General features: G+C 42.1%; 1 protein-coding gene across 1 annotated transcript in view; it reads left to right on the forward strand.

Moving 5' to 3' along the window:
- HAPLN2 (hyaluronan and proteoglycan link protein 2) overlaps window positions 1-14824 on the forward strand; it is a 342449-nt gene that overhangs the window by 324303 nt on the left and 3322 nt on the right. Inside the window, exon 5 of the mRNA XM_069607159.1 lies at window positions 10032-10214. Within this exon, the coding sequence (XP_069463260.1) occupies window positions 10032-10214 (183 nt within the window). The remainder of the gene's footprint in view (window positions 1-10031; window positions 10215-14824) is intronic.

Consider the following 14824-nt stretch of genomic DNA (forward strand, 5'->3'; position numbering starts at 1 on the left):
ATAGAACTCCCATCAGTTTAAAGGTGAGTGACCTTTCCACACAATACACGGCAAGTAACCAGTGATGCAGATGGTGGTAGACTTTGGAGCCAGTCTCACAGTTATACGGGGTTCTGCCTACTGACAAGAAAATACTGGAAATAAACTTTCTGTGATGAACTAGAGGAAGGCATATCTGGAAAACATCACACAATGCCATATTTAAGCAACTACAACACATAATCTTACACAGAGCATAGGCAACAACATTGGCAAGTCATAAGTTGGACCAACAGTGTCAGCGCATGACAGAGGGGTCCGAGTACAGATGCAACTTTTAATTATATGCTATGGATGTGCATGGATGTGGCTGAAGTATTGGGACTATCGTCATCTGACCTAGAAACAATATCCATTAAATTAACTCTAGAGACAACCAAAATGTGCTTACCGTGCTTGATTGCTGAAATTAAACAGAATATGCTGGTATTCCAATTTGCGAACCTGGAATTCTTGCTGGGAAAGCAGAAAATCATAATGGTATTGATGGCAAACTGCGTGGCAGCTATTGAAAAGGTGAGGAGCAACTAAGCTGCCAGCCATGAGCCAGGATAAAGATGGGAGATGTCTCCAAGGTGGAGAATGCTGATTAACACTCAGCTGTAACTGCAGTATGCTTTGCATCAACTTACTCTGTGATAAAAACTAGGGTGGTTTGCTCTTTGTTTTACATACATTTCTCCTTTTACTGGGTGCAGCTGTTTCTGCCTCGGAGCTCGGTGCTCAGCAGCATCAGTCTCTTGGCACCACTTAAAATCCTACTTGTGTGCACAAATGCGAATGCATGGTAAGTTTGGGTAAAGTGCAAAGCAGTTTTGCAGGATTTACTGTGGGATCGAAACTGCAGTGGTTTCCTGTTTGTTTTATATCAATGCCTCCTTTTACTGGGTGCAGCTGTTTCTGCCTGGGAGCACAGTGCTCGGCAGCATCAGTCTCTTGGGACCACTTAAAACCTGCTTGCGCGTGCGAGACAAGTGCGTGTAAAGTGCAAAGCAGTTTTGCAGGACTTACTGTGGGATCGAAACTGCAGTGGTTTCCTGTTTGTTTTATATCAATGCCTCCTTTTACTGGGTGCAGCTGTTTCTGCCTGGGAGCACAGTGCTCGGCAGCATCAGTCTCTTGGGACCACTTAAAACCTGCTTGCGCGTGCGAGACAAGTGCAGGTAAAGTGCAAAGCAGTTTTGCAGTTTGACAGTTTTGGGGTGAGGGGACATGAGTCAAGTTGATCCAACTGATGCAAAGACACTATTTCTGATTTTTCGTGATTATTGTTCTTGCATGGATTTCACGCTTGCACAATGTTACCCGACCTAATTTCTTCAACTCATTTTAGTTTTCTACCCTACGGAACCTATGTAAGAGGTGGCTTTGTGCTCACTGCACCCAGTTATATGGTCAGCAAGTCATTGTACTCCTTGAGAAGGCCAGCATCATATGGTCACTAAGGATACTTTCAATGAAAAGGCAGACACAGCAATATCCAATGGAACCCTGAAAGGAACCCTGACAGTAATCAATTCTGGTTACGCCATAGTTGACCCAAGTCTTGCACCCATGGCTGAATTAATGAAGGGTCCTAATTTAGAAATGGCCCATTGTGGTGGAAGAGGAAATGATAAGCAAACTTTGTGCACATTTGTGAGAGTTCAGACAAAATACCCAAATTGGCAAGAAAGTAATGGAAAAATGGAAGCATTTTGACCCAGCTTTCACAACCCCAATTGCTGTCCAGAAAATCACTGACTTCTTCCCAAAATCAGGAGCAAGTAGAGAAGTAAGGTCAGTTACACCAACATTGACCATTACTACTGATGAGATGATGCATTTCAATGACCAAAGTATTTTGGAAGCAACAGAGGGGTTACCGGACTCAAATGCTTCTCTGAGAGTTGTGAGGGATCAGACGCATATAGGCAGGCTATTAGATAATTAATTATCCTCTATACAAGGAGAACTTCAGCCTGGTACTCCTACCCTTCTAACTGAACTACTCTTAACATCCATGCAGTCCTCGATGAATAGGCGAAACACTCCCCTGTACCATACTTTAAGAGACAAGGATATGAAAATGAAATTTACATCACTGTCAACATCAGCCCTGAACTCCATCCTTAGGGCGTTGTGGAGCTTTATGATAATATCAAGGACGATGTTCGGGCTCACACTCTGATGCTGGGTGAAATTAGCATAACAATAGAACTAACATAATGGTATCACTGCGCCAATAAAAACATTGCTAGCCATGCTCTGCAAACTGGGGAGAAAGCTACAACAAATAAAGTATCAAATATTGTTAGGTCTGCGGACTCATGACCAAACCTGTTAAATAACCACACACAACTCCCAGAAGGACCATATAATAAACCTCTTTCTCCGAACAACATAGGGGATAGCAAAACAGTAACAGTGGAAAATGTCACTAGAACACCAGAGAATAATGCTAAACATTGCGGTACAGAGGTGATAAAAAAAAGCCAAATAGGCCAAAAATCATAACAATATAAAGTAAATATTAAAATAAAAGGTCACGCAAGTTCATACACCGCTTAGACACTATTGGGAAAGCTGCATTCCTGGCTAAGAAACAAGGTAGAACACCAGCCTTATGTAAGGAACTTGCTCCAATATTTGGTAGTTCCATAAACTCTAAAAACCTAGAAAAATATAATTATTGTTTTATAACGTGCTTAATACCAGCGAGCGGTTTCTAAGCATGGATTCGGGATTCAAACCTATGTTGAGCTGTGTTGTCTTGCTACCAAGACAAACGTGTTTCCCCTTAGCTATCCTTCCTCCCAAAAAGACTGCCATCACTCGAATGTCCCATCTACCTTGACCACCCCACATCAAGTGCCTGCCAAACTGGCGGGTCTCAGAGAGTAGACTGCACCTGAATTAGTGAGAAAGACTACACAAGACCACACAACATGAAGAATAGCAAAGGTGCAGCCATAAACGGTGCTGATATTGGGAACTCTGCCTCTGACAAAAGGAATACATATTTTTTTTTCGGCAGAGGCACCCAAAAAGCAGGACACTTCTACTCAATGTGTGGAATGCGTAGCCCACGAGGTGGTATCTAGAGGCAAGGCAATTAGCGAAGAGACTAAGAGGGAACCTCTAAAAGGCTCGAAATTTGACCTTTTTCCTTTGGTTCTTCTGGCAAAGAAAGCCATAATAAGGAATTCCAATGTAATCTAGAAGGGAAGAAAGGAAGTGTATCAGTGCCCTAAGGAGGCCATTTCAACTAGAGGTACTTCCACCCATGACTAATTATATTCGTAACAACATCTAACACTTTTTTTACTGCAATGAGAGAAGGAATTAATGAAGAGATAAGCAGAGAGGGAACCTCAAAAAGATTTGGTGATCAACCTTGTATCAACACATTATTTAGCAAAGAAAGCTATAATAAAGAATCTCAGTGTGATTTAGGAGGAAAGAACGACGTATGCCAAGTCTCAATGGATTCCATTTGGGCCAGTAATGCTCCAATCTTGATTAATTGCACTTCTAATAATAAAATAAATACACCAATAGAGAGGAAAAACTCAATAACGGAGTAATTCCAACTGAACGAGGAAACCCAGTTTTATTCCAATACAAACAGCCGATGGGAGAGCGTACAAAGAACAACCTCAAAATGGCATGAGGATAGTGGAATATAGAACATACACTTATCTATAGGTGAAACTTTTATTATTGGTTCTTCTACAACTAATAATTCCTCCTAAGTTCATCCCTCTACAAATGATACATTTCAATCTATCTTGCTATTAGTTGGAATTCTACTACGTTAGTTGATAAGAAGAACGCAAATTGGTTGGTCAGTCATTTTGTCATTCGAACTCAAGCATGCTTATGTTGTGCCAAAGGGTACATGGTGAGGAAGGAGAGATGGACAAACTGCTATTATTTATTATTTATTTATTTGTAGGGCACGCAAACACAGGAAACAGAAACAAAAAATATGGCACATATGACCAATGTGGGCAAGAGAGTAGGAAGCGGGAGGGTTCTATTCAGATAGGTATGGCTGTAGAGAGTGTTAGTTGAAAAGGACAGTTTTCATTCTCCGGTGAGAGGTATTGTATTCCTTTACCAGCCTGAGCTACAAAGGCAAGGCATTCCAGATTTACGTGGCCTTGAAGGGGAAGGATCTGACTAGACAACTGGAAAGAGCAAATTTAGGGATGTTGACCAGCGCCAAGGCCAAGGAGCGCAACTTCCTTGGTGGCTCATAAAAGGATACCAGTTCTTTAATATAGACTGGGTCAGAACAATATAAAGCTCTATGGGCTAGAAAGGCAGTCTTAAATTCCAGCCGGGAGGCCACAGGGAGCCAATGGAGATCTCACCGACTATCAAAAATAGGATCTCTTCTAGCTCTCTTCACGATAATTTGAACTGCATCATTGTGAAGAGTCTGGACGGAATGGATGTTTTTTCTTGTTGCCCCAATTAATAATCCATTGCCATAGCCCAATCTGACATCACAACTGCACAGGCAACTGAGGAGCAACTGGATGCTGACAGAAAGGGACACAGGTTTCTCAGCAGACTATGGTAGTAAGAACTATGTTTTACTATCTGGTTGATATGAGCATCTAAACTAAGCAGGAATCAAGATAGAAGCCCCGAGTTTTAACACTCTGTGAGACTGGAATTGGACACCCATGAATGGAGAATGAGCAGTAGCTGGTACCTAATTTTGCTCAAGCATGCTTGGTGGCAAAAACCAACAGCTCGGTCGTATCCCCATTCAAACACATCCAGTTGTTGCTCATACAGGTTTCAACCTATGATCACGTTTAAAGAGGTTACTCCCTTCTCGTTCCCAGGCCTGAGGCCTTATCTGCCTGTTTGTTTGTGGCCTTCGCATTTCATCTCGATGTCTGGATGCACTAAGAAAGTTTTCAGGTGTGCTGTCTAACTGGGCCTAGAATAAATGACTATTGTTTAAATCAAGTGGTAGAAGACCTCTTCTCAGAGCTCAATTTCATCGATTTATTGCTTTTTCTGCTGTTCTAATCTGTGTGTGCTTTGCTTCAGTGGGTACTTTGGGCACTGTGTATTCTTTCCTTGTGGGATCAATTGGCGTGGTAGCTGCTTGCATCTGGTATTCAAGGATATGTGTATTGCTCACTGCTACCAATTTAATAATTTCATGCTGTGTTCCCTGGGAATCTCTGGTGCGGTATCACCTTTTAAGCCAAACTCCTCTCAGTGCACCGACCTTGGTGCTTGGGAATGCTGCCTGACCTTCGTGAGGCCTAGATTTCTGTGTTAGGCAATTTTATGCCTGGATGCAGTTTTTCAGAATTGATGCCTTGACGGATTTGGCCTGAGTAATGGCGCTATTTTGCTGCCTAAATAAACAATTACAATTACAATTTGCTTCTTTCTCCACCATGTTAGTGTTCTTTGTGTCTTTGCATGTCACCATTCATTATTCCCTGCCCATTTATGCTGCAACCTCTCCCTGCCTGCCCAAGTCTATACTACTTGTGTAACCCAGTCTGGGTATTCTGCAACCCTCTTACTTATGTGAAGGCAAACTACTTGTCAGCCTGTTTGTGTCACACAACCTATTCAACTTTTCATGGCGGTTTACGTGACCATTAGTGAATTACTACATGTTTGGAGACCGGTTCTCAGTTTATATCTTCGTTCATGCTCGGGAATGGGTGGGAGCATGGCTTGGCTTCCATCTAATGCCCTCTCCAGTGCTGTGATAGATACAGCACAAATACATAAAGACAGCACTAAAAAGATGAGAGACTTGGACAAAGAACTGCAAAAGTGCATCAGGACTAACAAACTTCATCAGTATACACGGGGTTATACCTCTTCAACCGTACCTTCGAGGAACTCTGGTGAGCTGAGAGAGCTTCTTAATCGAAAAGATAGTATGGATGTAATTAGCCCCCCAGAGTTGTTCGGAAATAATAGACCCCCAAACAAGGTGGACCACAGAGGTAGCTGGCAAGCGGTGAAGAGTCAACATGAACTAGAAAATCACGTCCTGGATCCATCATACAATCTATGGCTAACTCGAAATCGATCTAATATATTAGCACTTTTGATGAAATTCCCAGGCTTAGGCTGATTTCAACTAAAGACATAGCCCTGATGGAATTATTTGATGCTCATAGGAATTATATTGTTGTCATTAAGATCTCCTCACATGCTGTATATGCCATGTTGTTGGAAAAAGTGGAGTCACTTAGAGTGTTGGTGTTTGCCCTTCGTCCAAGTATCTCTCAACCAATATTAAAACCTCCAAACACAGGTTCCCAGGTTCCTGGCATTTTAAGCAAGAAGGGTATCCCTGTTATGTGTAACAATTTAAGAAATGATTGGGTATTGTGGTAATGATAATAGAAAGGTCTGTTTTACCAACACCAGGTCGCAGTGCCGAAAATGAATGAAGATTGGAATTGGCTCCCTGTATTTCTTTCTAAACAGGATGTGCAATCAGGTACAGCTGTTCAGGACCTTTGATGCATACTCACATAGTTCTGGGGACGATTTCATCATATGTATATACTATTCTGGAACATCAGAAGTTATGGGAAACTCTTGAAAGATATTATTATCATACACACTCTCAACATGGCCTCATTTACCATTCTCCAAGAGACTTGTGCTTTAAAACCCCTAGTTTGTGATGGATATTCTACATGTGTGCAACCAGCACTAAACATAGCAGGGGCAAGGCCCTCTGGTGGCCTTATAACAGCTATTAGTAATAGCTCTGGCCTCCCAGGGAAGTGCATTTCAAACAACATTAGAGGGATTTTGATTATAGAGTTCTCCTCGAAATGTTCAATTTGGTTGAAGCAGGTCTTATCTATTAATATATTTTAGCACCCCACTCACTCACTACTAATTGATTTTATTGTAGCTATTAGTGGAATCATGAAAATACTCAAATTTAGGGTGCCTGACAGAGAAGAATTAATGCAGCTGCCATTAAAGATGCAGAATTCTAAGAATTGGTTGTAGGCCAATAGATATCTCTTGATCCAAAAAGATGGAGAAATTATGCTTGAAATGATAGCTGAGAGTGAGGGAAAGAATTTCTGATCCTTGGTAAGAAGAAGACAAGCTCATAGTAGGGGGGTTTTAGCTAGCCCTATCTCAGAACAGCAATGGTTGGAACATTATAAAAAGCTATATTGGGATGGTGGAACTGGCAATTGGTGTGAAGAGTATGAGGGCAGTTGGACTGTTCATTTCTCGGTGGAGCAGATCTATAAAGCCATAACAGCACCATGGCCTAATGGACTTTGTACTAAGGTTCTTAAATCTGACCCTATTTCCTGGGCCCTCATCTTATTCATTCTTTTCAACAACATTATACTGACTAAAATGCTTCCAACCAATTGGAACATCTCTTCTATCATCCCAATATATACAAAAAAGGGGGATCGGCAGAATCCCCTGAGCTTCCGGCCAATAGCCCTATTAGACATTTAGAATAAGATATTCTCTGCCTGTATCTTGGAATAAATAGAGGAGCGTATTGTGACTAGCAATAGATCGTTGAAGTTCCAATTAGAATTTAGAAGGAGAACTGGCACGAATGCCAACGGCCTAGTCATTAACATGCTAATTGAACAGGCAAGAGGCAAGGGTGCCAATTCCCTGTGTGTTGCATCAATATACCTCAGCCTTGCTTTTGACAGGTTGATACAAGCAGACTAAGAGCAAAACTCCATAGTTGGAACTTCACAGAACATCTACTTGACATCTTAGTTCACATTCACGCCAAAACAGTAGTTCAAGTAAGATTGAATATGCAGGGTTTGGTTACCCTTTACAGACCGCCATGCTACAACGATGCTGGTAGAGGCCACGGATCCCCAGCAGGCCTGACTTGAAGAAAGTTCAGGCCCCTACTGGCATGGTTGTCATGGGAGCACCAGCTCCATTAGGAGCAGTGCTTTCATGTCCCCATTTCCATAGGAATCCATGGAAATCGAGAATAACCCTTAATGCTGCCGCTTGTGATATCCCGGTGGCACCGGGATATCAGACTGTGGTAAGGGTTTACAGGGCTGGCGGCAACCCACTGGTAGTACTGGCGGGTTACCGCCAACCTCATAATTAGGCCTAATGTGTTTTAAAGGAAGTCAAAATAAATATCCAAACTTTACTTGGTTCATGGGAGAAAAAGCATTGGCTGTTCAACACGCTACACGAAAAGGCAATACAGCTAAGGGTGCACATGATATATATCAGTAAAAAATTCTTTAGTTTCACTTTGAAACCATTGATTAATGTTTATAATCTTCAAAGTGATACCGGCCCTACTGTATGGGTTTGAGTTGATCTCCTTTTCAGAGAATTTACGAATCTAAAAAAATTGAGGGTTTTAAATGGAGGAAGGTTTTAAATCTTTCAAACGGTGTGCCAGCTTGTATTCTGCATTATGAGCTCAGTCTTATATCTTTGAACTGTATTGTCAACTAGAGCATTCTGTGTATACAGGAAGTTAATGAGATTAAGACCAAATTCTTTATATCATCTGACTTATATGCACTTGCTAAAAAGCAAAACACGAGGTGTAAAACCTTTTTTAAGAAATTGTAGGAACATTTGATGAAAAGTTTGAATTGGATTCAAACTTGTGAAAAGAGAAATACGTATAAATTGTAATAAGGAATGATAAGTGTAGAACATTAAAAAATGCGGCACCCTGTTAGGATACCTGAATCGTTGTCCTGATGGGAGGATTATCAGAAATGTTTTGAGGATAAGACTTAGGGCCTCATTACGAGTTTGGAGGCAGCCATGCCCTTAATAAGGGCATGTCTGTTTCCAAACTCGGGTCCGGGTTCCTTGAATGAGGAATTACCGGGCCATTCCAACCTTGGAGGACCCGGTAATTCCTCATTCAATGTACCCATCCCCATTCCCATAGGAGCCCCATATGGCTCAATGGGAATGGGGAGGGAGCTAAAAACGGGCCTGTTATTAACGGGCCCGTTGTTAGCTCCCTGGTCCCCTGGTGGGACCTGTAAAGGACGTCTGGTCTGACCAGACGTCCAGAGCGAGTCCCGCAAGGGAACCTCATAATAGAGCGGAATGGGTTTAACGGCGCCGGCACCTTTACCGGCACTGCTAAACCCATTCTGCCAGTGTCGTAATGAGGCCCTTAATCTATCTATGCTCATGAGATTGTATACATTAGAGGACTTTGTACAAGCAATGTATTCAGATATTGTCTGCATGAAACGGAGACGCTTAGACATCTATTCATAGCATGTCCTTCTCTTCAGGAAAAAGATATCCGGTTCTTTAAAGATAGATCCATAATAGTCCCCATTCTGCATACTATTCCCCCATAGGGCTCAATGGGAATGGGGAAGGAGCTAATAATGGGCCCGCAAATAGCGGGCCCGTTATTATCTTCTTGGTCCCTTAGCGGCTCCCGCTAAGGGACCTCGGAATGCGGCGGTAGGGGGTTAACGGCACCGGCATCCTTACCGGTGCCGTTAACCCTCTACCGCCATACTCGGAAAGAGGCCCAATGCCTTGTATGCTAGATGGGCAAACACAGATGAGCTTGACCTTTGTGATTGGCTTACTGCACCTCCCTTAGTCCCCTATGCCTCCAGTAAATATAAGACTATGAAAGCCTGACTGCTAAGGATCCAACAGTCGTTCATGTTTAAATCTAATGACCATACTTAAAACAATCGGTATTATTAAAGGCACAGCAGTCAGTCATGTCATGATGCTACAGGATCTGAACAAAAAGACTCACAGAAGTAAGGAAACAAACATCATGGTGAGCTTCCACGCACTTTCTATCCAGAGGTTACCTTGTGGCTCAATCTATTGTTATGGTTCTTTTGCATAATCGTAATTTCTTATATTCTACTTTTTTTTTTTTGTTTAAATGTTCCTTTTTTTAATATGTCTCATTTGCTTTGCACAAAAGGCTAATGCTGACCTCAGTATTTAATGAACTTGTCTTCCAGCCTGGACTGAAGGACTGGAGTGGTGTAACGCAGGGTGGCTCCTGGATGGAACAGTTCATTACCCCATCATTGTTCCCCGAGAGCCATGTGGTGGCAATATTCTTCCCGGAATTCGAACCTATGGCACCAAGGACAAGGTGAAGGATACATTTGATGCTTTCTGCTTTACTTCGGCACTTAAAGGTAGGTTGGAATAAAAAATACTTCGACTAAAGTGCAACTGTTTCTGTGGCAAGCACAAAGCACCCTGGTGTGAGCACATCCCCATGTAGTGACAGCAAGTGCTCCCATTCGGCATGGACGAAATGGTGCTTTGAGTTCATTAGAAAATGTTCTATCCCGATAGGGTATTTCTGTAATGCCAACTTAAACACAAAACATTTGAATACATACTGAAAATGTCAAGAGTTTATTCAGCGGTAAAGTCCTACTAAATCAGGCATTGAAACATCTTTAAAGTCCAGCCAGACCTGCAGGTCATTTCTGGAATGTATAAAAAGACATATGTCCGAAATCTGTGTTGACGTTGCATTTTCCATAACACTTCCTCAGAATTCTTATATTCTCTTATATTCTCTTTATCGTGCAGTATTTGCATTGAAGGTCACCTACCCTCTGCGTTGGGTCTTCGCTCCCCACAATGAACCGGTAGTTGTGGTCCAGTGCTTGTTGCTGAAACAGTTGAGCGTGGAGCCTGTTGAGCTGAGTTTGTCACCTTCTCCCTCCATTCTGAGCTTTGGCCTCTCCCAACCCCAAGGCCCATTATCAGAAGGACATTAAACAACTCTGTTTCTGACAATATGCTCATATTACAAATCCCTCTAATTGTTCTCTCCATCAGCAACTGAGCTTGGGTTGCCAAACATGGCACACTCTTCAGTTCAAGCTTATAAAATCGAAATATACTTGGCAGTGAATAATTTTTCAAATTAATTATCAATGTTGTAATAAGACACATGTACAGAATTGAATTAATCTTGTGCAGGCCTGGATCATGCAGCCAAAAACGTATTCCAGAAAGTTGCAGCATGTACATTGAGGGATTGATGTGGAATATCTTTGTCATACTGACTGGTGTACCACAACAGTTCTAGGCCACATGAACACCTGTCTTGTGCTAACTACTTACAGATTTCAGTGGCTACTCATCTGCGATCTCTTCTTAGAGAAAGCAGGCCGACTCGCAAGCAGGCAAACTCCTTGGTTCTCAAGACGTATCCACCTCAGAGGTGCTCCGGATACCACTGTCGCCCCCCTGTCCACCTTTACCAACAGGCTTCAATGGCAGAGCATCGGAAATGGACTTCGAGGTCATTAGGATTAGCACTGAGTACTACTGTTATATCGCAGGACAGTGTAATTAGTACATGCAAAGGTTTCAGTTCAGAAGAGACACACTTGACCACAGGGTTGAGTAACATAAGAATAGTACCTGACCCTCCTAAGAAAAACTCGACTATGCTGTAACAAGTAAACAAATTGCCATACATATGAAGTGATGTCAGGGTCCAATTGGTGAACAGGCCACAATGGGACCTACATCAAAGATGCTGAGCAGGGTGAACATTGTTTCACTCTTGTATTAATTCATTATGTGAAGAATTCTATGGTAGAGGCCTCTTCCACAGGGTCTGCCTGAAACGCAATGTCAATACATTTTAACACTATTTAAAATGGGATAAGTATATGAATAATGAGTCAACATTCATTGATAAAATTCTCCACAGGGAACTGGGGAATTGCAGTTTTTACTTGCATGTGAGTGTATGTACAGAGAATAGAGTTTTGTAACATTTAACTCTAGATTCAAGGTGGCCCCTACTTTCTGACCAGCAGGATAGCAAAAGCACCAATACCTCATACCTACTAACCAACAGGCACCAAAGAATAATAGCAGAAGCAAACAAGGAGCAAACTCCAACAAAGAGCGTTGACAATAAAAAATAAACTAGGACTATAAATAGGATAACTCTCAAAAAAGTGGAAATCCTCAGGAAACGTGAGTATATCACAGAACACATCACGGTTAAATAAAAACACACAACTGTGCTGTTTAAAGAAGCAAGGTAAAATTGATGTCTCAAAATTAGAAATTCTAGGAAGGAAATGGGGAATACTGCAAAGGTGGAATTTGGAAAGTCAGGACTGAGGAACTAGGAACAAGTAGACGGCTCAGAAACATGAGAATCGCAGCAATGACCAGCACTGGACGTAAGTGAGCAGAGGCTTTCAAAGCAGGCTAATGTTCACATGCCTCAGTTGTGGTTAAATCCTGGCATTTGCCAGCCACACTCGGTTTGGGTTTGGGTATGGGTATGCGTAAGGATATATAGACTGTACGTCCACCACACCAGCAGGGATAACAAAGAGGGAGACATGATTGCCATTTGTAAGGGAACATAAATGTCTTGAAAGCCATACAGAACGAGAGGTGATCAGTGGGTGATTTGGTGGCAGGAGGAGTACCTTTGATAACTGAGTGGCCAGAGCAGAAAATAAACTTTGTGTTTGAGATGGAAGGCGGGGTGTCAAGAGAAGTCCATCAGAAGAGAGTAGGCTTGGAGAGGAATGGAGAGAGAAAGCCTGTCCCTAAGATATGAGGATACACCATGATAATGGCTCCATCCTCCTACTTTTTTCAGATCCCAACATTAGCCAGGAATAAATAGTAGAGATAAAGCAGTTTACAAGCCTTTCTAGGAAGTCTGGTCTGCTGAGTAGAAGGCAGACTGCCTGTCGAAATGCCAAACGGATCTAGAAGACCAACACATTCCGAATTGTGATCCTATGGCTCAAAGATCATCATTGTAATAGGTCTTTATGCTCAGACTCACTGTTCAACATTTAAAAGAATGTCCCCCAAAGGTGAAAACAAGAGGGAAGAGATGGAATTTTGCTTGGATTATTTTGTGATTTTTCTCTGAAGTCCAATTGAACCTGAAGATGATTTTGTGATGTACCAACCAGTGCTGTATTCGAGTACTTACATGTTGCACATCCTTCATCTTCAAACAAGAAGAAAAAAAGATTTGATTCGATTCCCTCTCACATCAACCTAAATGTAAGTGCAGAACATTGATTTGCGTGACAAAGGCTTTTATCCATAATGAAGCGAATACAGCGGAGGTGTTTGGAAATCGAAAAGCATGCAGACAATGGAAAACTGACTGGAATAAAACTTGAAATCTGGATAAAAAACAATACAAATGTTATGCAGTGAAAAAAGCTGTTGTGAGGACCGCTTCTTGTTAATATGGACCCAGCATATCTCAAAATAGGACTAATATTTGGGAGCCCGGCCCACAGATTTGAGGGTGTTATGACAATGTTACTGGACAATACAAATGTGTCTCTGTTATATAGAGATGCTGACTATATTAAGTGCAGCTTTAGAAAAGAAGCTTTGGCAAAGCCAATAGCCTTGGTGTTTGCACTACTGCTGTTTATTGCATTTTACATTTACAGGCATTATTTAGGGCCAGCTCAAAACACCTTCAAGCAGTCAGGGAAGATTGTTCAGTGAGCTGTTAGCCTCTGGAGGCTGATTACATTCCTCTAACCTTTTACATGGGTAGCTGAGGCACAAAACCTGCAGCTTACAAAGTCTGAGACAGATGGCCATAACATGTTTTAAATGTCTGTACCGTCTGGCATGGCACTGTAAATAATGTGAAGACACACCTTCAAGCCCTGAATACCCAGGGCTACAAACATTACCCATCAGAATTGTGTAACCCATAACAATCGTTAACTTCAGGGCCATAAAGTAACACCGTCCCACTGCAAAATACAATATAGATGTGCGTGATATATGAGATAATCTGTGGTAAGGCATATTATTATCTCTATTTATAGAAGTGAAATGTGTGGGTTTGTTTGTGGCATGGCAGAGCGTTGTTCCTTATACAATTCCATAATGTTTTGCCAATCTGCAACAGATGTTACATAGTTACCTGTTAGGACCCTCTGGACAATACTGGCTACATGACATTTGGAGACCCCAACCCGTTCCCCAGATTTCAGCAAAAGTCAGAATTACTTTGTGGGTTGGTGGTTTGGTGAAGCGTGGTTCCTTATTCAATTCCACACCATTTCACGAACCTGCACCCACTTATGCATAGTTACCTGTTAGTACCATCCGGACATTACTGGCTCCATAACATTCGGACATGCTCACCCCTTTCCCCAGATTTGAGCACCTTCACACATGAGATGGTTGCCTGAAATCAATGAAACGTGAATGTGATCATAGAAGGACCGGCCCTCAACCCTACAATGCACAGTTTCTGAAACATTTACACCACAATGCACCGCAATGAACTGCACCATGCCAGGGTGAGGCGACAGGTGGGGTGAGAGCACAGAAGGTCACAGTATGCAGCAGCACATCAACTCTCGCCTCCCAACATCTGCTCCTGGGTATGTCAGCAGCCACACACGCCCATTCTCAGTGCAGTTTACTTCAGAGTGCAATGCGATTTTCCACAATTTATGAGAGTGTTGTCATGTCTGTCCACAGAACCCGTTCTGAAAACGGGTACTTTTTGCTAGTGCTTGATAACTACAATTTTCAACACAATGAGCATAGGCCCAGCAACAGTTTACTTGACTTTTCCATTCAAAAAGGGCATCAGCATTCATGTAAACGTGCTAGTTATTACTGATGTAATTAGGATCTGATAGCATTAAGGTCATATACTCATTTCTAGCTAGGAAACATTTGACCAGCATTAACACATCACCATTTACCCCTAGTACAACTAGAGCAGCTGTTCTACTCGCGGCTTGTTTGC

This window comes from Ambystoma mexicanum, chromosome 1p (genome assembly GCF_040938575.1).
Source record: "Ambystoma mexicanum isolate Mex_15411 chromosome 1p, UKY_AmexF1_1, whole genome shotgun sequence".
Classification (NCBI taxonomy): domain Eukaryota; kingdom Metazoa; phylum Chordata; class Amphibia; order Caudata; family Ambystomatidae; genus Ambystoma; species Ambystoma mexicanum.